Below are 19,942 nucleotides of genomic sequence, written 5' to 3' on the forward strand. Positions count from 1 at the left end.
ACCCAAGTATCGTCGTGATCAGTTTTCATCTCACAAAGAGGTTTTAATGGAAATGTATTCACTTCAGTGCCTCACAGGCGTATTGGGACACAGGGTCACTCTCGAGCAGTACAGAAGAGAGAGTGCGTCTTCAGTGGAAGCCAGCTGAGGACAGAGAAAGAGCATATCTTGAGGTGTGAAAGGAAAAAAATTATAAATAAAATAGCAACAATGGTATGGCTGAGGGAGATGATTTATGGTGATGTGGAGCTGCAGCGGGTCTCTAGAAGAGAGTAGGTTGTCTCGCAGGCGAGATAAGAGGAGGCAGATAGGATGCTTGCCTGACAGACAAGGTGACAGTCCGGCCTCAGTGTGTGTAAACAAACCACGCCACTATCTCCCCCCTGCCCGACGACGGGGTTAACACCTATGTCCATCAGCCGGGCTCCCGTCACCGCTCACAGGGCGCTCCCTTCCCTGTCTGCTTGTCAACGCTCGGACAGGAAAGTCGCACCTTCTGCTGCTGGCGTGCGCCAACAAGGCTGGCAGAGAGAGGAGATGGGGTGGCACAGGCTGCGAGTTGTATTAGTTCCCTTCACAGCCTCACTTTCCCAAAAGAAAAAGAAAAAAGAAAACCAGACAGGGTCGACAATCCTCTTTGTCTGAACAGTAAACACAGCAGTCCTCAGAGTCAGAAATCCCTTCAAGCAAGACTGAGAGGAGCGTTCGGGATGATGCAGTAGTTTGGATTAACAGCCCACCACCAGCTCAGCTTCTTGTGTCAGTAGTTCTGGTGTCAGAATGAAACTGTCGGTCCTCGCTCAAATGTACATTGGCATTTGATGAAATACATCTTTATGTTTCAGATTCAGCTATTGTTATTCAATTCCCACATCACTTTAAGTTTAATATGAAAACTGCCAAACAGACTGACAACAGAATGATATGGTTTCAGTACTAGTGAGACGTTGAAATACAGTCCAGGAAGAACAGACAGGTCCATGAGTTTGAAGGCTTATCAAATGAAAAGATTCTGAACAGTTATTTTACTATGATGGATTTTACAACTCTTGTGACAAGCAATGTACCAAAATTCTCTCTGATTGGTCAATGCAGATGATGTTGTATCAGTGTTCATTTCGTTAAATATTCGTTCTACATGTTTTCACGACAAAAAAACAACAACAAACTAACTCCATTAAAAGTAACCTTTGATGACAAAACGTATTACATTTTTCATTAACGAATAACAACTAAACAATAGCGTGAAAGACAGACAATGGTCGGATGAACAAACTACTGAAGGCCATTGCAACAAAAAGCAGATGAGGATAAGTTAAAGACGTGGCAACACATTCACCCAGCAAACAAATACATGTTTTCGGCCAAAGACTCAAATTAAATCAAAGTCAAGGGGCAAAATTAACATGCTGCATTGTTCCAGGGCAAAAGCTGAGCCAGGTTTTTGTTGTGCATTTAGGGATTATTTATTTATTTTGTTGTTTTTTTTCATGTCACTTTCCCCTCCAAATGAAGTGGTTGAGATAACGTGGATACATTCTTGACTTGCTTAAGATCTGTACGATATCCCTGTGTCTGTATTTTTCCTGTTGAACTCTTGTTTTTACCAATGTCAGCATGTCCTTAAATCTCAGAAATGATTTTGATGAGTTCAGTGTCATCATAGCGGATACGAATAACAACACACCCAAGTTGTAATGAACCAGAATTACCCTTTCACATTTACATTAAGATCCACTACCGACAAGGCTCTGAGAATAGCGGGATCCAGTATATTTTTTACCTGTAAGGCGTGAGGAACATTTCACCCTCTTGGGGCCACTAGAGGGGCTTTAGGCTTGTTTTTCTACTTGAAAGTGGCAACGGTTTTTACTCTACAAATTCCACTGACACCTGCCCCGCCCTGCCCTACAGCTGCACAGAGCAACCCTGGGATCTAGCAACCCCGAGAGGCAGTGAGGAATTGCTATCTGTATTTTGTTACCTGGAAATGGTGTAATGTTACATCAGTTCACTGTATACCACAGGGAGTAAAAGTAGAAGTGAAGATGGCCTATGAAATCTATTGGCAGCCGCTCCAGCCGCCACTGCTTCTCTATAATTGGCACTTAAGACTAATAAGAAAGCTTTAAATCGTGCTTAGTTAAGTTTTAAAGAGCTGCTCATTCACTATAAAGGGCCTGGGTTACAATCCACAGTTGTTTTTCCTATGGTTTAAATTACAGCTGCTACTAATAATTATTATCAATCTTTATTTGAAAGTAATTGTTCAACTAATGGGTTCTATAAAATGTTAGAGCAAGTTCCTAAAGTCGGGTGCGACGCCCTCTGATTGCTTGTTTTAGCTGATCAACAGTCCACATCCGATGATATGCAATTAGCATCTACATTAGCATTGTCAGGGTGTGCACGTTAGCATTACAGAGCCTGGCTGTCGGCAGACTTACTCCCACTAATATAATTTAATCAGATGAATTTTTAAGACTTTCCAATTATTATTAGACCAAATGGATCACATTCTGATTATAAAAGTCATTTTGAGGGGGTTTTGGTGCTCAGAAAGTTGTATTCATTGTTTTGCAAGCCCTCTTTACTAAAACGCTATTAGTTGATTATATGTCATGTTTGTTTTCATCTTGTTCTGCTGCCCTCAAGTGGCCAAAAAATACTGGTTAGCATCTGAGTATCATCAACAGAAAGAGATTGGTACTGGCTATCACTTTTTATTCAAAATGTTTACATATGTTCAAACATGGAAATAAAAATAAAAAATGACCTGTTCCATTTTTTAATTGGGCAGAACAGCAGACAAATGACATAGCTAGTGACCTTTAATGATATAGTTCAGCGTAATTAAATACCGACAGCATCAACGTTTCCTCTGCAAACAGAATGCACGCGGTAAAGTAGTTCAGCCGTTCTTGATTTGACCGGAACTCTGGACCAAGTGTGACATTGACGAGCTTAATTTATGTGCATCTAAAAAAAAAAACGCATCAAAAATGTGATGCACGGCACAAGAGAGGAGCAGATGCCAGGCATGCAGCACCGAAAGGAAAACTATATATAACGAAAAACTCACCACAGTTGGCCACCACGCATGCTTATGAGACAACGCTGCCTCGAAGACTCACTATGCATAGATAAGAGTTTTGTTCAAGTTCATTTTGAACGAAGGACATCTTAGTTTTAATTTGATCAATCTTGAAAAAGGGTGGCAGCCCTATAATGCCTCGTAATGATGGGTTTAACAATCCCAGATCATTAGCAGGCTATAGTTTACAGTCAGCATGTATAGAATAAATAAGCAGGCTTATAAATGATTAAAGGCCACCATTTAAAACCAGCCGAAACACTTACTTATCCCCGTGTCTGTCGCCTAACTATTATGTCAAGCGGCTGGTTTTTAATCTCCTCGAGTGTGATGACAGAGCTTGTTTATGAGCCTGTTTTCCTCCTGCGATGCTAAAGATAAGAGTTCCAAGCAGCCCTTCATGTAAGATACACCGACTACCAGATGTCACGCATTGTGTCTCCGTTCTCAGCCAAACCTGCCACATCCGAGGCGATACTGGCAGGATGTCAGCCGTGTCGGCCTCTCTTTTCACAGCTTTCCCACCCCTCAGGAGTCTCTGAGACGTTTCGGACATGGAACAAATGGTTCGACTGCTCCTGTTTGCTTTGTCCTGTGCACAACATGCGAGGAAAAACCAATCCCCAGCCCCCCCCATGGCCCACCTCTGTAATTTACTCGGACAGCATATCCCCACATCCCCCCTGCACCGCGCAATGACCCCTGCGGCTCAGTTCCTCAATCTCTTAGCCCTCACCTGGCCCCCAGCGGCTTCCCATTCAGCTGCTGATGTCGGGATGTTTCCCCTTTGTGCTCAACACACCTACAATCAGTTCATCTGGGTGTCTATTTCAGCCCTCTGGTTTGTGTATGTGTGCCCGGTTTTTCTTTTTGTGCTTGTATAACCAAATTTCTCTCGCCTTCCCCCCCCCCCCATCATACAGCCTGTCTGTGGGTATTAGGGGCTACAAGAAGAGGGACATGTAATAACCAGCAGGCCCTGGTGCCCCGTCAGCACGGCTCAGCCTCCAGACAGGGCTGCCCATCACGGGACAGCACCCCATGACGGTGCAGATTACAGCGTATACTGCAATAAACCTGACGCGTGGAGAAATCAGAGATTACAGCAGCAGAGTGTTTCCACCATCTATTACTGCACCTGTAGCCCTCGTCTCCAGTTTGAGCCCGTGGTGGAGTGAGCACACAGCGCCCTCTGGTGGAGAAACACTGACACAACACACTCACATTCGTTTTTCCTGTTTTAATCTGATATTAAAACACATTACAAAGTCAGTATGCAAATACCCTCATTTGTTAAATTAAATTATTGGAAATGGACAAGTGTCGAATAGGTTTTTGTTGATGTGAGCATAAATTAATCCATGTTTGCACCTTAAGCAGAGAGGCTCATGTCTTCAGTTTGGGAACTAATAAATATGGCACTACTTTACAAGTGTAAAATACAGGCATACCAAGTTTGACATTAAGTATATATCTGTATATACGTTGTTTTTTCATATATTGACTTAAACAATCAGCCCAGTAGCTCACACTATCAATCATACTGAGATAAAGCCAAAACGGATGATCACAATGAAGAAAAGAATCCATATTATACGGAGCTTGTAAATGAAATCAGGCAGTAAGAAACCACTGAGAGAATAAGTGCATAAGCGATGTGTTTCCAGTGAGAGGAGTTCAGTCTGTTACCATTTAACATACAAAAAAAAAAAAAAAAAAAAACACATTCTAAAGAAATGTTCAGAGCAGGCATTGTTGCAAACATCCTCCTGTAGCCCTTAAAGGACGTCACGCTGTGCAAAAACAATACAGCTGGGATGCGACATTACGACACAACAGTGCAATCAATCCCAGCCTCGAGTGACACCAACACTGTTACTGGTAATAAGTCTGCTCTACAGCAGAGGGCCGGGACATGCCGCCCCCGCTGCTGCCGAGCCGGTGAAACAGAGTGTGAACTGGCAAATCATGGGCACCATTAAAGCCCTGTACGTGGACTTTACTGCCGCAGTGCATTCTCTCGTCTTCAGGTTGTTCGGGGAGGCTTGAAGGATAATTCCAGGAAAATTACAACTCAGGTATTTTTTTGGCCATTGTTGTTTGTTGTTGGTTTTGATGAGATGTGGGAATACAAGCGCCATCAGATGTCGCAAGAAACAGAAGCAGTCGGACGATCAGACCGGTTGTAAACAGGGCAACGGTTTAGGGAGCTCAACCAGGGGGCTCCCAATGTTTGTCTTTATATTGACCACATAGGGGAGGCCAAACTGAAGGTTAGACATCACTGTACACCTCTTTAAGCTCTCAATGATTTTGTTTATTTCACGTTAGCTCGTTGGTAGGAACAGTAATAGGAGCACAACACCCACAAATCAAATTGGGGGCTAACTCGGTCTGATTCTTGTGTTCGCACCATCTCACCTCTGTTTAAAAATATTGACACATTCCCATGAATCTAACTTGGGTGAGTACGACATTATTGTTTCAGCTAGAAATTAAAGCCATGAATAAAAATATTTGACCCGAGTTGTAATAAACCAGAATCATACTTTAAATACATATCAAACAGAAGCAGTATGCTCTTTGTTGTGGTGCCCCTTTGTTTCAATAAAAAACAAGTTGAAAGGAGCATTGTACATACACACACACACACACACACACACACACACGCACACACACACACACCAAAAAAGGAAAAGATGGCTACCCCTAGAGCTTGGTCTTAGGCCAAGGCAAATTGTGTATTTTGAAAATTCTGTGTATTTACAGATTCACAAGTCTGTGACAGCTCAGTACGAGTCCATACCTGCTCTGCTGGATAAAATAGGAGGCGTGTCTCATTGGACCTTATTTTCTTCCTGAGTATTTTCTTCTATCACCACTATCTGTACACCTGACAACTGTCCGCTGGCGTCCAACTGCAGCCCCTGCACCCCCCCAGTCTGCACCTCCTGCATTTGGCACTGCGTCTCCTCCCCCCCTGCAGCCATCGTCACCTCCACCCCGCTCTGGACCATCATGGTGGCCCCATCTCCGCCCGACTCCCCGGTCAGCTGCAGCTCCATCACTCCTACCGCCTGCTCCATCGGAGCCGGGTTGATCTCGATGACCGTGTGCTCCTGGCTGGTCTCCACCTCGCCCTGCATCACCTCCTGCATCACCTCCTGCTGCACCAGCATGGTGCCGTCCACCACCTGGCCTTCTAAGGGCACCATCTCTGAGCCGACGGCCTGCTGGCTCAGGTGCAGCAGCTCTACGGGGCTCACCACCGTGCCCAACTGGCTGGAGTCTTGCATGGTGGTGGTGCCCACCAGTGTGAGGCCCGAGGACGGGTGCAAGGTGATGGTGTCCGCCTTTCCGTCTCCGGTCACCATGTAGCGGGTGAAGAGCTGCGAGCCGGCGGGGAGCAGGGTGACCGTGTTGGACGACTGGCCCAGGGAGGCCATGGGCAGGCCCGCCATGGTGAACGGCTGACCCACAGAGGACAGCGAGATGGGGGAGAGAACGGTGAACTGCTGGGGCTGCATGGCCGCCTGCTGGTTGATGGTGGAGGTCAGGAGGGTGGTTGTGGAGGCGGGCCTCTGGAGACGAGGTCGTTTGGTCGGGCGCTTGGTGGGAGTTTTGTTTTTGGCAGGCTGCGGGTAGGAAAGGAGAGCTCGCACCTGCTGCTGCTTCTGCTGCTCTTCCAACTGCACCTCCAGGTCTACGCAGAGCACATAACACAAAGTTACTCATTCTTTTCTAAAACTAGACTCTGCACGTCTTAATATGGATATTCGATAGCAATATCTTTCAGAGATGGTGGGCAAGCCCAAGCCAGCAAAATGTCAAGTCCAATCTCAAAACATACACAACATTGACTCAATTCAAATCTGTTCTTTTTTAATATCTCTGCTGGAGGGATCATGCGATCGGTTGCGTGCATTCTGCATCCCAACGGTTGTATTTTGTATTCTTTTAAGAATGATTTCAGGCCATTTCAACGTTTAAATCAAATAAGCAGGTATTTCATCAAGGCAAAATGTGGTCCTGGAGACACTCACTGTATCAGGAACTACAACAGAAGCGGTTTGAAGTACTATGTGGATAGATATTGTGACCGCGATAGCATCGCAACTGTGCAAGAGGCAGTCACGAAACTTTACAGATGTAAGTTGAGATCGAAGGGCGCTGGAAGGCGGGGGACACACACACACACACAAGACGTTCTCTAGTTTGTAAGGCAGTTGTTAATCTTCTGTACTGATGATTCGACTGATGATTCTTGCCAATCCAAGGCAATGAATGGACTTTATGCTTTCAGAACAAGCAGTCAGAAATACTCATTATCATTTAAATTGTACTTCAATGTATTATTAAAATGTCTCATCCTTATTGCCTGCTTCAGATGCTGAGTTTTTAAACAGATTGGCATCGTTTCTTCACACCAAGAAGAAGGAGAGGGAATACCACGCTCACCTGTGATTGACAGTCATTAGTCTAATTAGTGTTGATAGAAGGTGTGCATGCTAAATGTACCTCATCCCACCTCCTCTCTCTGCCTCGATTACACAGTGAAGCTGGTTTTATCATTCATTTCCTTTGGTGCATAAACCAGTTTCATTCCACAGACTCAAACAGGCTGAATAGACAATGACCACCGTCAATTAGAAATTGATGTGTCCGTTTGTACAGAAAACGTCCAACAGACACATCGGCCAAACATTGGACAGCTGACTAAAGAACACGCATAACAAGAGAATCAGTGACTGCCTTTACATGCGCACGTGGCCGCTTGCCTGTTTATGGTTTATGGCCGTAAAAAGTATAACTTGAAGAACACAATTTTGCAAAACCTACGACGGGGGGGTACACCACTGGAGCAACATGTTCTGCAGTTGGAAATTTAAGTAATAGGGGCATTTTGATGTTAATCGGAGCATGCAGAGCTGCATGCAAACAGGAATATTAGTGGAGTATTCTTTTCTTATTAGCCATGTAAACAAGCTTAGCAGCTGTATTGTCTTTTGCATGGTCCCTGTGGCAGCTCCTGAAGAGGAACCCTGTTTCTGTACTCACTGGTGAGCGTGCTGAGGACTTGCTCCTGGCTGGGGTCCGTCTGCTGCCTCCTCCTCTCCAGCGTGTTCTTGACGGAGTCGAGCAGGCCGAACACCTGGGCGAGGTTGCTGAGCACCGCCACCTCTACCAGACAGGAATCTGGGATCAGTGCGGCAATCAATCAAAAGGGTCAGAAAGGAGGAACAAATTCAGCTCTTGTAAACAATGAATCATTAAGTACTGTTAGTACATTAAGAATTGTTACACAAAAACCAACAGTGGCCCTTCTAAAAGCTTTCTGATGTTGGTTTGTTTTTTCATCCGACCGCAGCTGAATTTGCTCATTCTTTCCGCTCGTTGCTCGTTCGCACGCCTTCGGGCGAGCCTTGAGTCCTACATATGGTCTGTTTGGGTGACGCTATCCCAGCAGCCAGTACGAATTAGCGTTGTTCCGTACCTGTGTCCTGTAGGCCAGGGGGCTCCCTGCGCTGCTGCACGCCGTTCAGCAGCTCCACCAGCTCTGTACTGATGTTGGTCACCACTTCCCCCAGCAAACCCACATCAGCGATGCCCTTCCAGAAGTTCAGCGTGTCCTCTGTGGATACAACAGACAACACACGCAGGTCTCAGTCACCGGTGTGCTCCGTGTTTACGTGCGTTTACGCGTGTTTTATTGTGGAATGAATTGTGTGGAAGTGTGCTCTTTGTGACCTGAGATCTCGTTCGTTTCCTTCTTCTCTGCAGCCTCCAGCGAGCTGGAAATCCAGTCCATCTTCCCGCTCAGAACCTCTGCTCTGTCCTCGCCCACTGTCCCGCCATTACCCAGGACCACCTGAGCTGCAATTTACACAAAAAAAGCGCACTTTAAAAAAAAAAAGGTCGTAGTGGTGCAGGTAGCTGTGATGAATGTGTCAAAAGGAAAGGAAGTCAGTCTGACAGGAGGAAGTATATCCTCAAGCTGGTTTAAGAGTGCTGCATGTCTCCCATCAGTCATAATAATAGAAGAATCACAAGATACCTCATCATTTAGGACTTCATTGCAGTCTAAATCTGCTTAAGAAATAAATGTGTTTTTGCTTTCAACAGATCTTTTTTTATTTACTCTTATACTATGAGTCATCTTGCACAAAACTGAAATGAAGTATTGGTAAAGCCAGGACTGTGTTCTCACCTTGAGAGGATGTGGGCGTGGTGAGTCCGGAGCCGTCAGGGGGGAACCGCGTGTTGTTGATTAAAAGGTCAAACTTGGTGCTGCGGCATGTGTTGGTGCACAGTGTGCTGTGCTGGTAGAAGTCCAGCTGACCGGAATCCATCATCTTTCTGGAAGAGCACAAATCATGAAGGGTTTCAAACAGTTAGTGAAGTAGAAGAGGTCCCATCAGTACTGCCAAAATATGAATAATGTCCCAACATTTGTTACATACATATGTTTTCCCTCTCTGAGCTGCATCACGCACACACGTTTTGTCGTTGGAGGCGTGGTGTCTCTCAAACCGTACAATTATTCTACTTTCATCTTGATGATAATTCTCCGTGGGTTCGTCACTTCCAGCAACACCTTTCATATTACTTCTGAATTTAATCAAAGGCCAAGGTGATATTTAATTCCATTTACAGCTCAGACGTGATGGACTGTCGTCGAGTGAATTCACTCGTACAAAGTCGCACAGAATACACTCGTCGTTTCGGATATTTATTCAAGATGTATGAGTCACAATCTCTGCTCGCTACATCAGCCAAAGAACTTCTGTAAGGGTTCGGCAAGCAGGCCGTAATGAATTATAATGTTGTGTCGTGTGCAACCAACCAGAATATTGAAACATGGCTTTTGGCTCACGAATCCACAGACAAGTCCCCTCACCTTAGCATGATTCCACCCATCCTGATGGCTCTCTTCCAGTCTTTCAGAGTGGCTTTTCCAGAAATGTGCACAAACTGCTTCGGGCTGATCAGCTGGTCTTCATACTAGTGGAGAGAGGAATACAAAGAACATATTGAGTGCAACTGATGTACAACTTTTTTTTTGTTATGTGTTGTCTTGGCTGCTGCCTCAGCTTTTACAGTCTAAACGTACAGTTTTCTTTGTGATGCCGACAGCGGCCTGAATGATTTCTCACCGCTGTTACGCGTTTCTTCTGTGAGCCTCGGGGGGTTTGCTTGATATTTCATTCGTTGTTGCTTAGCTGCTCATTACGGGTTCAGCCTGACCGGCTACGATTGACAATAGCAAGCACCTGTTTTAATTCAAACTATTTCATAACACTATGTTTGGAAAAGATTAGCAAAAAAGGTAAAAAAAAACAGAACATTCGTCATATTACATTGTTCAGGATGTCAAACTCAATCAGCCGTTGTAAGCATACACACACTTGTAAATGTGATCGCTTACACGCTGAAAGAGAGAAGAAATAGGAAGTTGGGTGTTGCTATTCTGGGACTAGATGTAGTACATGTGTATTTCCTGCTGTGTGAATGACTATTGAATGACCTAGTTGCCTTTTAGCTACGCATGTACAGTAATGTTTGGTAACACAATCATTTGTTCCAGTCTTCTTCACCATGAAGCGTGTTAACATTAGAGCCCTTGTGACCCAAATATAAAAGCATATGGATGATCTTTTAAAGAGCACTGATGCAGTTGCCATTTTGCTTCAAAGAAGATGAATACCCACCTTCACACATTTCACATTGATTCCCGGGCAAACGAATTTCTTCACTAGCAGCACCGCTTTACTGTCGCCACATGTTATGGGACAGCCAATTTCAACATCATCTCCATCAACTTGTTCTGAAAGAATGAAAAGACACACACACACACACACACAGCGTTTAAACCTGCTGGTGGGGAAACGTAAGCATCACTAAATCTTTTCCAAGATGTCCAAATATTATTCAGTCTCTTTTACCTGAATGTGTTTCAACGGTCATGACGGCTGCGTCTGTTTCAGCAGATTCATCCCTGCAAAGAAAACAGTTCTCGGTAAAATATAGGTCTTTTATGTACATCTACTTAGTGTATATGTTATGTGTATTCATGCAAACATCCAATATCCAAGCTGCAACAACAACTTTGGTTGCAAATGCAACGCATACAGTAAAGTTCCAGTTGTTACAGGCATCCCCTCAACCCGTGTTTTGCGCTCCCATTGGCTGTAGCTCCCTGACAGACTGCCCGACAGGTCCAGGTGTTGAGCATGCTCGATATCTGGAATGAGTCTGTAACAGCTTCGGTACGTACCCGGTGGCGATCGGCTGGAGCTGGAGGATGACCTGAGTCTTATTAGGGTCATCGGGGTCTCCTTCGCCGTCGGCCTTCACCATCACCACCTCCGCTATGGACACCGTGACCTCGTCGGTGGTCGCCATCACACTCAGAGTAGATTACAGATGGAGGCTGCTTTCATACAACAGCTATCCAGGAGTTTGTTCATCTGGAAAAAAAAATACGGATGAATATCTTTCAAATATAGAAACATAGCACAAGTTGCACCGCGACATTGCTGGATACCAGAACCTAAAATGTTGTTTTAATAGCTTAGCATTAAGATAACTAGTTAACTGAACTTGTGTGCACTTTGTTTACATGTATGTAACATATTTAGGGCAGTTTAAATGAAACATATGAAACAGCTTTCTGAGGATGAAGAAAACAATAAACCAAACGTTATTTAAAAATATGTCATTTTAATGTTAACTTAACAACCGCTTGAAGAACATGATCAATACATAAAAATGGATGAATTAATTAATATCAGTCTACATTACTTTATATACTCTTAATTTCTACAAAACATTGAGCTATTGGTTTTAATAACGTTTCGCATTTAGCAATACTAACTTACATTAGCTTATTATATAAATTATTATTCATGCAAATTGAGGATGCAGTCACACTTTTTTTTTTTTTTTTTAAAGCTGTCAAAATGTTTGGAACAAAATGTAACGGTCACGTTTAATGTGTGGATCTTTGGCTCGCGCATTTGGGAATAAAAACCCGCAGTTTTGCGTGATTTAGGGCGATGCTAACTGACGCGGGCTTTAGCAGGCCATTCAGTTACACTTCAGCTCATTTCATCCCTTTTGTTGCACATAAACGAACTCCTATTTCCCCCCAAAAGTTAAATGGGTTTATCACGACCGCCGTGGGCAGAGGACTGCTTTATGCTGTGGAGACCCACACAGCTATAGTCACACTAGGCTCGGTAGCCATTACGGCTAACAACAGCAAAGGGCGTAACTTAATATGTGGGCAACATGGACAATACTGCGAACTATACGGTCCGAGACGGGTAAAGCGTTTGCATTTACAGTGTGACGGTTACGTGCCGCTTGTCTCTGAACCGTACGTCCCTTCGTAACTCTGCATTTTAACTCTCCGCTCCCCCTCAAAATGACGTCTCCCTGTGCGGCGGCACGTACAGCAAACAACGGCACGGCGGCGGCGTTGCCCCTCCATTCTGTGCGCGGAGAGCCTTGGCTGGCTGGCGTAAAAACACCCCAAAACACCCGGTTAAAACCACCGCTAGCGTCGTGAAAATCGGCTAATAATTTACAGCCATGTATATTCTACAATCGCATAGCAATAAAATAGCGTGTCCTTACCGTTTTTATGGAGAGAAACGCAGCCCTAGATTGAGGAGAGCTGACGCGCATGCGCACTTCGGCAGATATAAGCTTGACTTCCTGCAGAACAGCGCTCGCCTTGTTTATCACGCTCTTGTAAACCGCGACAAAAAATCAACTATAAACTCATTTAAATGACTAAAATATCTTTGTTAAATAGAGAGTGCAGAGTAATTCACGTGTAGTGGCACCTTCTGTTTATATATGTGTTGTTTATTAAGCTGTAGCTCGTGGATTGTGTCTATTCTGCAGTAGTGTTGTGGTGAAGTGTTGTCTGAAGCGTTGTATTTGAATTGTTTGACATTTTGAATACTTGGTGTTATAGATTCAACGGTCATAAACGTGGATCCTAACCCCAACCGATGGACATGTGTAAATTAACATAAAGTTGCCCGTTTTTTAAAGAATTGACAACATCACATAGCCAGGTGATCGCACACCTGCTTAACATGGGAAACACTGAAACTTGTACTAGTAGATCGACATTTGTTCTCGACTGTAGTAGGAACTTTATATAGCTAAATTAAATGTTTTGCTTTTGAACATATTAGAACGGGGCGCCAGGACATGTGATCACTAGCAGCCCCTGGGTTAAAAATTATGCTTCCGAAATCTCTTGATGGCGATTCCGCAGAAGGGGTGGTTATCCCCACCCCTCCTGTACCAAACATGGCAGAAGCCCTTTTTAACGATTCCTTTGAACATCCCACCTAGTCACCAGTGGTAACATGTACCTCACTCAGGGGTCAAATAACTGGGATGTTACCTCTTTGTACGGGTGCTTTATGGTGGGTTTTATACTACCCATGCAGACAAACTATTATCAGAGGAAATATGTAGTCAATACTTACTTATTTGTTGGAATTGTAACATTTGTATGTGTAAATTTTGCTGTCGAAGAGCATGATGGGTAAAATAAAGGCGGGGCTAAATTATATAGTTGGCTCTCATTGGTTGCTCTTTGCATCTTCCAGCTCGTGTTGCGTTCACTGAATGTGGAGAATTCAACGAGCACCTAGAAAAACAACGTCCATCGACATGTTTGTTGTGAGTTAACAGAGATATGGTTCAAATAAAAGCCATCACGAAAGAAGTTTTCTGTACATTTTGGCTGCGCTCTCTCAATCAGCCTTAATCCACATAAAAGATAATGAAATAGAAAAACAGATGCAGGGCTGTAGACAAGATTTTAGAAATACGAAGGTTTGAAGCTTACATCTAAATCTCCATGGGTAGCACCCGTTTATTTTTTATCAGATTACTGTGATTATTATTATATTTGAATTAAGTTTAACATTATACATATTATATGATTGAAAATGTCATCAACTATAGGCATTATAGACTCATCATAAATTTGATGCATCATATACTTGATACAGGCAACACTGTCACCAGAGATATAAAACACATTTTATTTCTATGACATTTATTGCCAAACCAGGGCTCCCGGCTAATATGGACAACCTATTTAAATGTTGTTTGTTTTCCTATTGAACCTGTTTATAGCAATATCTCACCATCAGCAACTCAATCTAATCATGCCTAATGTACGTAACTCTTGTTTTGGATAAAAGGTTGCATGGTGGACTTGGTTTGGTCCCTGTAACAACATGGCAATGTGTGAATCTTTATCACCATTAAAATATCAGAATAACCAATCTAGGTCGTAATAATTATCAATCTGTCAGAAGAGGGTACCAAACCCTATAGTTAAAAGACAACAACAAACAAACTTTGAGTCCAGACATTATTCATTGTACATCTATTTATTTTTTTAACCAATCAATAAAATCACATCAAATATAAAATAAATAACATTTATTCAGTAAAGCTGTGAAATGTGACCATAGGGATCAAGAGCTGAACAGTTTTGTGATATGTACCACCCCGCAGGCCAAACACCAGCTGATGTTTTCTGGTACAGAAGCCCTACCAGGTTGATTTAATCGTTCCTGTGAACAACATACAAAATACACCATTAAAGACATAGTTCAACATTTTGGGAAATTCGCTGACCTATTTTGTCTCTTAGAGAGGAGGAGATTTATATAAATCTCATGTTCAAATATGTGGCTGGAGCCGAGTTGTGGTTAGCCTAGCTTAGCATAGAGACCAAAAGCAGAGGCTCTTTTAAAAAATATGCCTATCACATTTAAAGCTCACCAATTACCCATTACATCTGATCTGTTCAAACAGAAATTTTAAATCGCCAATTTCATTTCGTATATCCATCCGCACACTACTGAGATGCTACTTCTGTGTAGCATCTCAAGCAATGCTGTTGGTGAGCACAGTCTGTCCAGGCACAATGGTACCAAATCTGGCAACGAGAGTGGTATCAATTATCTCATCTAATTTCCAAAAAGAAAGCAAATAAACGTATTTCCCAAAATGTTGAACTACTCCTTTAATTAAAATTACGGTAAGAGAGGCCGGGATCTGGACAGTTGGTTGGCCACCATCATTATCATGGTCATTACACAGGATGGTCACTGTTTGTTATATTACCAATGCTGTCGTAAATAGTATTACTATCTTATGTATTACCGTATTAGTAAGACTTGATGAGTATTACGCTTATTTCTTCCCATCAAGTCACTCGTTCAAAAAGCCATTTCTTATTTGTGTCTTTCCAAAGTTGTCCTTTAAATGTAACCAGTGCTCTCCAACGCTTTGACGCAGCCATCTTTGCACCGTGCAGTGTAATGGGGCCTTTCTGGTGCGCAGTGCTCAGGAATGGGAATCATGCTCACTGGAGAACAGTTGGCCAACAGCACAGTTTTAACATATAAATTCAAACAATTAACACACAATTTAACCCTGTTCAGATGAAGAGACAAAAGCGAGAATGGTTGTAGCGTTAAACACAGTCAGGCTGGTTGTCAAATGGTGATTTGAGATGTTGCAAGGACATTTAGTTAGATTTAAACCCAGCTACAACAGATGGCGGTTCATTAGGAAGTATGCTGTTCGAATCTGTAAAGAGACGACAAAATAAAGGGATAATGCAAATGTTTTAGAACTACTACACACCCATACAGTTTTTAGTCGGTAAATCCCAAACACTCTTCCACATGTAAAAGCTTCAGTTATGTTTGCTATGTCAAAGGTACTAACAAAGAATTTCTTCTGTGCAGCTTTAGGATTAATGAAAATCTTGGCCTTGAAGGTCAACTACAGACAAGCACGTCTGTCAGAGTAATTAAGGACTTCATTTCAACATTTTAGTAAACACGCTGAGTCTTTGAGCGAGTTAGATGAGAAGATTGATACCAGTCTCATGTCTCTGCAATAAGTACAAAAGAAGAATAAGAAGGTGACTAGCCTAGCTTAGCATAGTCAAGAAATAGTGACAGTACGCAACTTACTCTCAAACCATATGTTGTTTTTAGATTTCTGTTTGTGTTCAGAATAAACACTCAAGATGCGATGTGTTTATTCTTGAGCTTCAGAGGTGCTGCAAGCTGTTCATCGTTGTCTTCAGTCCCAATGCTAAGCTAGGCTAATGACACTTAACGGACAGAAATAAGACAGATATCAATTTTCTTATCTAACTCTTGGAAAGACAGCGTAAATGCTTACCTCCCAAGATGTTGAACTATTCTTTTAAGGCCCTACAACGATCAAATCAAACATTTCATCAGGCAGGAAATATGAGTGAAAGGAGCAACGACATACGGCAACGCTTCTTTACCAAAACCCAACCCAGGGTGCTGAGGCTTCATCTCATATTCCCTGCTGAGCCTGCTGAACTGTAGTGGGTTTGAGGACTGTAATAATTATTGTTAAAATAAATGCTTCCCAGGTTTTGTACTTGAACTGTACTTGAACTCCACATATGAATCGAATGAGTTGCCATCCATCGTCGGCTCAGGCCTGATTGGAATATTGTTATTTTTGTGGATTAAGCTTTGAACAAAAGAAACAGCTGTTTGCCCTAAGACCCAAACAGCTGCAGGTGATGTTCAGACTTCCTTTTGTTTTAAGTCAAACACATCTTTCCTACTGTTGATGAGGTCATACAGATTTGATGACTGAGAGGTCACACACTTGATGTCTTGCTCCTGTTGATGCTATGATACAAATACCTAAAGGACACCTACTCTAATTTCAATGGCCTGTCTCTATGGATACACCTATCTTTTTTTTTTTTTTTTTTTTACAGAAGCATTACTCATCTATTCACAGAAAAGTTTAAGTCAGTTTGGCGTAAGTGCACATATAGCTGACAGTAGCAGGAGCACACTGATAAAATATGGTGACACTCCGTTCACACTATCAATTAAATAGCCTTCAGTGACCTTATAGCTTTCATCTCTATAGATTTCACTACTATTTACAATATTATAATCACAAATGATTGCAGGCAAAGCATCGCACAAACTTTGACAGATAGAAACCCACAATAGTGCTCTGTGAAATGGATCTGTGTCTTCTATATACTCAGTAGTCCACTGACTCCGGGGCTGTGAAAAGCAGTGTTGGCAACACTCTAAGAACTATGACCTGACCAACCTCTGCAACACTTGTGTCATCCGAACCTAGCAAGGCCCAAAACAGCTCAGCTCATGCTACACCACATGGCTTTAGAGAAAACAAACTTGCCTGTTAAGATACACATCGGATATACAATTCCCCCCGCCCCCCCCCTGATTAGAAAAGAACCCCGGTTGTGGGAAGAACCCACACACGACACACAAGGTGAGGAAGTGATGGATGGTGATATCACAGGGTGCTGAGCCTGAGTGACTTGGTTTCGATGGACAACTGTGAGACGAGGTGAACTCTTGGTGTGACAGGACAGTGTTTGGACACAGAGAGTTCACAGTCAGCAGTGGCAGCCCCTTTCGGGGACCGCGGTAGCGAGTGCCTCTTCGTCGTCGGCCGGGTAGAGGACCTTGGCGGTGAGGCCGCTCTTGACCCCGTCCCAGCCGTCGCGGGTGACGATCTCCCCCATCTTCATCAGCTCGTAGATGTCTTTCGTCAGCAGCTCGAAGGCCCGGTCCACGTTGCTGTTGCACTTGGCCGACGTCTCCACGTAGCGGATGCCCATCTCGGCCGCCAGGTCCTCCGCCTCGTCCCGGCTCACCTTGCGGTCCTTGTTGAGGTCGCTCTTGTGGCCGATGAGGATGTAGACCATGTGGTGGGGCAGGATGTGCTCACTCACCTCCTTGTGCCACTCCCGCACATGCTCAAAGGTCTTGCGATTGGTGAGGTCAAAGACCAGGAGCCCGCCCACGGAGTTACGGTAGTAGGACGTTGTGATGGACCTGGTGGGTACATAGATTGATCACATGTTAGTGATTCAAGGCAACATTCTCTTGATTAAGCACTTTTGAACATCTAGGACAGCTCTGAAAAACTTTAAACCTGCCAGCAAAGGCTTTCCACTGTCCTGACTGTATGTAATATCCGAAGCTGTCTAAAGTCTTTTGGAAAAGGTCTCAAGTCAGTCGAAACAAGTCCAAGTCAAGTTTCAAGGGAGTCAAACCTCAATATGCATAAAGAGAAGCTACATCTTTCTGGCCACTGAATGCTGACCACTGAAATGACGCAGCATTTGAACATTTTCCATTAGGTCTAACAATTAAATAGTCATGGTACATTTAAGGTAGCCCACACACAGACTTCCTGTCCCTGTCGTATCTATCGTTATTGTTCTGCAATGAAATATCAGGTTTATCGTGTGCCAGTTTGTATTTTCTAATGTAAATGTATTTGAAATTTGCATTATGCATGCACACTATTGATTAAATAGGCTAATGAAGGTATTCAAAGTACATTTTGACACAGTGTACCTTTCTAAGACAGGGCCTCAACATGTGATCATTACCCTGCTGGGGATAAATGGCGGTATTGAATTTAATTAAAATGAATCAAATAACCTCAAACCCGACAATAAACATGGCTCATTGGGCCCCCACAGGTCTGGCCCGGAGTCGTTGGCCCCCCTTGCCCCAGCCTTACCAAGATCCACACAGATCCTAATCCGTGCACATGGCAGGCTTAAAAATTGCTGATTGATTTCACAAACACTTCTCATAGTCAGTTAAGACAGAAGTGAAAGTGTGGTGAAGCCTGAAGGAAACACCCTCTGAAGATTTGCCTTCAAAAGAGAAAGCAGATCTAAGAGCGGAGCTGCTTCTCCACACACACACACACACACACACACACACACACACACACACACACACACACACACACACACACACACACACACACACACACACACACACACACACACACAGAAGTGCTTTAAAGGAAATTCTCCATGACAGCAAGAACACAAGCAACAGAACAAGCAACAGGGCATGATGAATGCCAAAAGAAAAATGTATTTGAGTATAGAGTTGACATCCTTGTGTGCCCTGGAGACTGTGGAGTCAGTACCTCATGGAATCAAACTGGGGCCTATATGCCCATCATCCGTGAACGAAGGCAATGATGCAGCTCCATTTTCAGTGTTATTATATAGGCCAGGGCATCATAGGATCGAGGCCTATATAATCTCTTCCTGACCCTTTTCTCCACTGTTCACACTCACTTCATTATATCACAACGAGCGAGGGAATAGCCGTCATTTAATTTAAGGGGGTTTCATTTTACAATAGCAGCCAAATCACGCGACAGCGAACCAAGGCCTCTCCATCATTTAGCGACAAATTCTACTCGGTGAAGATTTGGTCGTCGCATATTCAATCCAGACTCATGTCTCATGTGAGCTACATTTTTTTCGGTTACGTACCTGAATCGTTCCTGACCGGCCGTGTCCCACAGCTGAAGCTTTATTTTCACCCCGGGCTCGATATCAAGCGAGCGGGCATAAAAATCTACCCCGACCGTCGGATCCGCCACATCGCTGTAGATTCCGTCCGTGAAGCGTTTCAGCAACGACGACTTCCCCACTGTCGAATCCCCGAGTAAAATGATTCGCAACTGGTATTGCCACAAAATATCCATGGCATGACTAGAAGAGGGGATACCAGTGCGTGTGTGTGTCTGTGTGAGAGTGAGTGTGTATGTGTGTGTGAAACAAAGCCCTGTGCGCGGCGTGTTTACATGAAGCCCCGTCTCCTGCTGCTGCTGCCTTGCCTTCTGCTCTGGATGAAAGAGACGCGGAGCACAGAGCGACCGCAGCAACCATGTGATAGCGTCACCTATGCTCTACTACACAGTGCACTACAA

At 43.6% G+C, this 19,942-nt stretch overlaps 2 protein-coding genes across 3 annotated transcripts; both read right to left on the reverse strand.

The window, feature by feature from the left end:
* Nucleotides 1-4,405: 4,405 nt before the first annotated feature.
* gmeb1 (glucocorticoid modulatory element binding protein 1) lies at nt 4,406-12,526 on the reverse strand. 2 transcript variants are annotated; one of them, XM_079176501.1, is made up of 10 exons: nt 12,440-12,526; nt 11,370-11,562; nt 11,038-11,090; nt 10,804-10,919; nt 9,993-10,096; nt 9,303-9,451; nt 8,843-8,968; nt 8,589-8,726; nt 8,153-8,275; nt 4,406-6,797 (listed from the first exon to the last, which is right to left on the reverse strand). In XM_079176501.1, the coding sequence occupies exons 2-10, from the start codon at nt 11,495-11,497 to the stop codon at nt 5,932-5,934; spliced, it is 1,803 nt and encodes a 600-aa protein (XP_079032627.1). In that variant the 5' UTR covers nt 11,498-11,562; nt 12,440-12,526; the 3' UTR covers nt 4,406-5,931. The 2 variants fall into 2 exon arrangements, with proteins under 2 accessions (XP_079032627.1, XP_079032626.1); XM_079176500.1 differs by having other exon boundaries at nt 8,153-8,290.
* Nucleotides 12,527-14,529: 2,003 nt separating this feature from the next.
* rab42a (RAB42, member RAS oncogene family a) lies at nt 14,530-19,794 on the reverse strand. Its single transcript, XM_079175991.1, has 2 exons — nt 19,503-19,794; nt 14,530-18,027 (listed from the first exon to the last, which is right to left on the reverse strand). The coding sequence occupies exons 1-2, from the start codon at nt 19,715-19,717 to the stop codon at nt 17,586-17,588; spliced, it is 657 nt and encodes a 218-aa protein (XP_079032117.1). The 5' UTR covers nt 19,718-19,794; the 3' UTR covers nt 14,530-17,585.
* Between the last annotated feature and the right edge of the window lie 148 nt (nt 19,795-19,942).

Source organism: Pholis gunnellus, assembly GCF_910591455.1.
Source record: "Pholis gunnellus genome assembly, chromosome: 16".
NCBI classification, from domain to species: domain Eukaryota; kingdom Metazoa; phylum Chordata; class Actinopteri; order Perciformes; family Pholidae; genus Pholis; species Pholis gunnellus.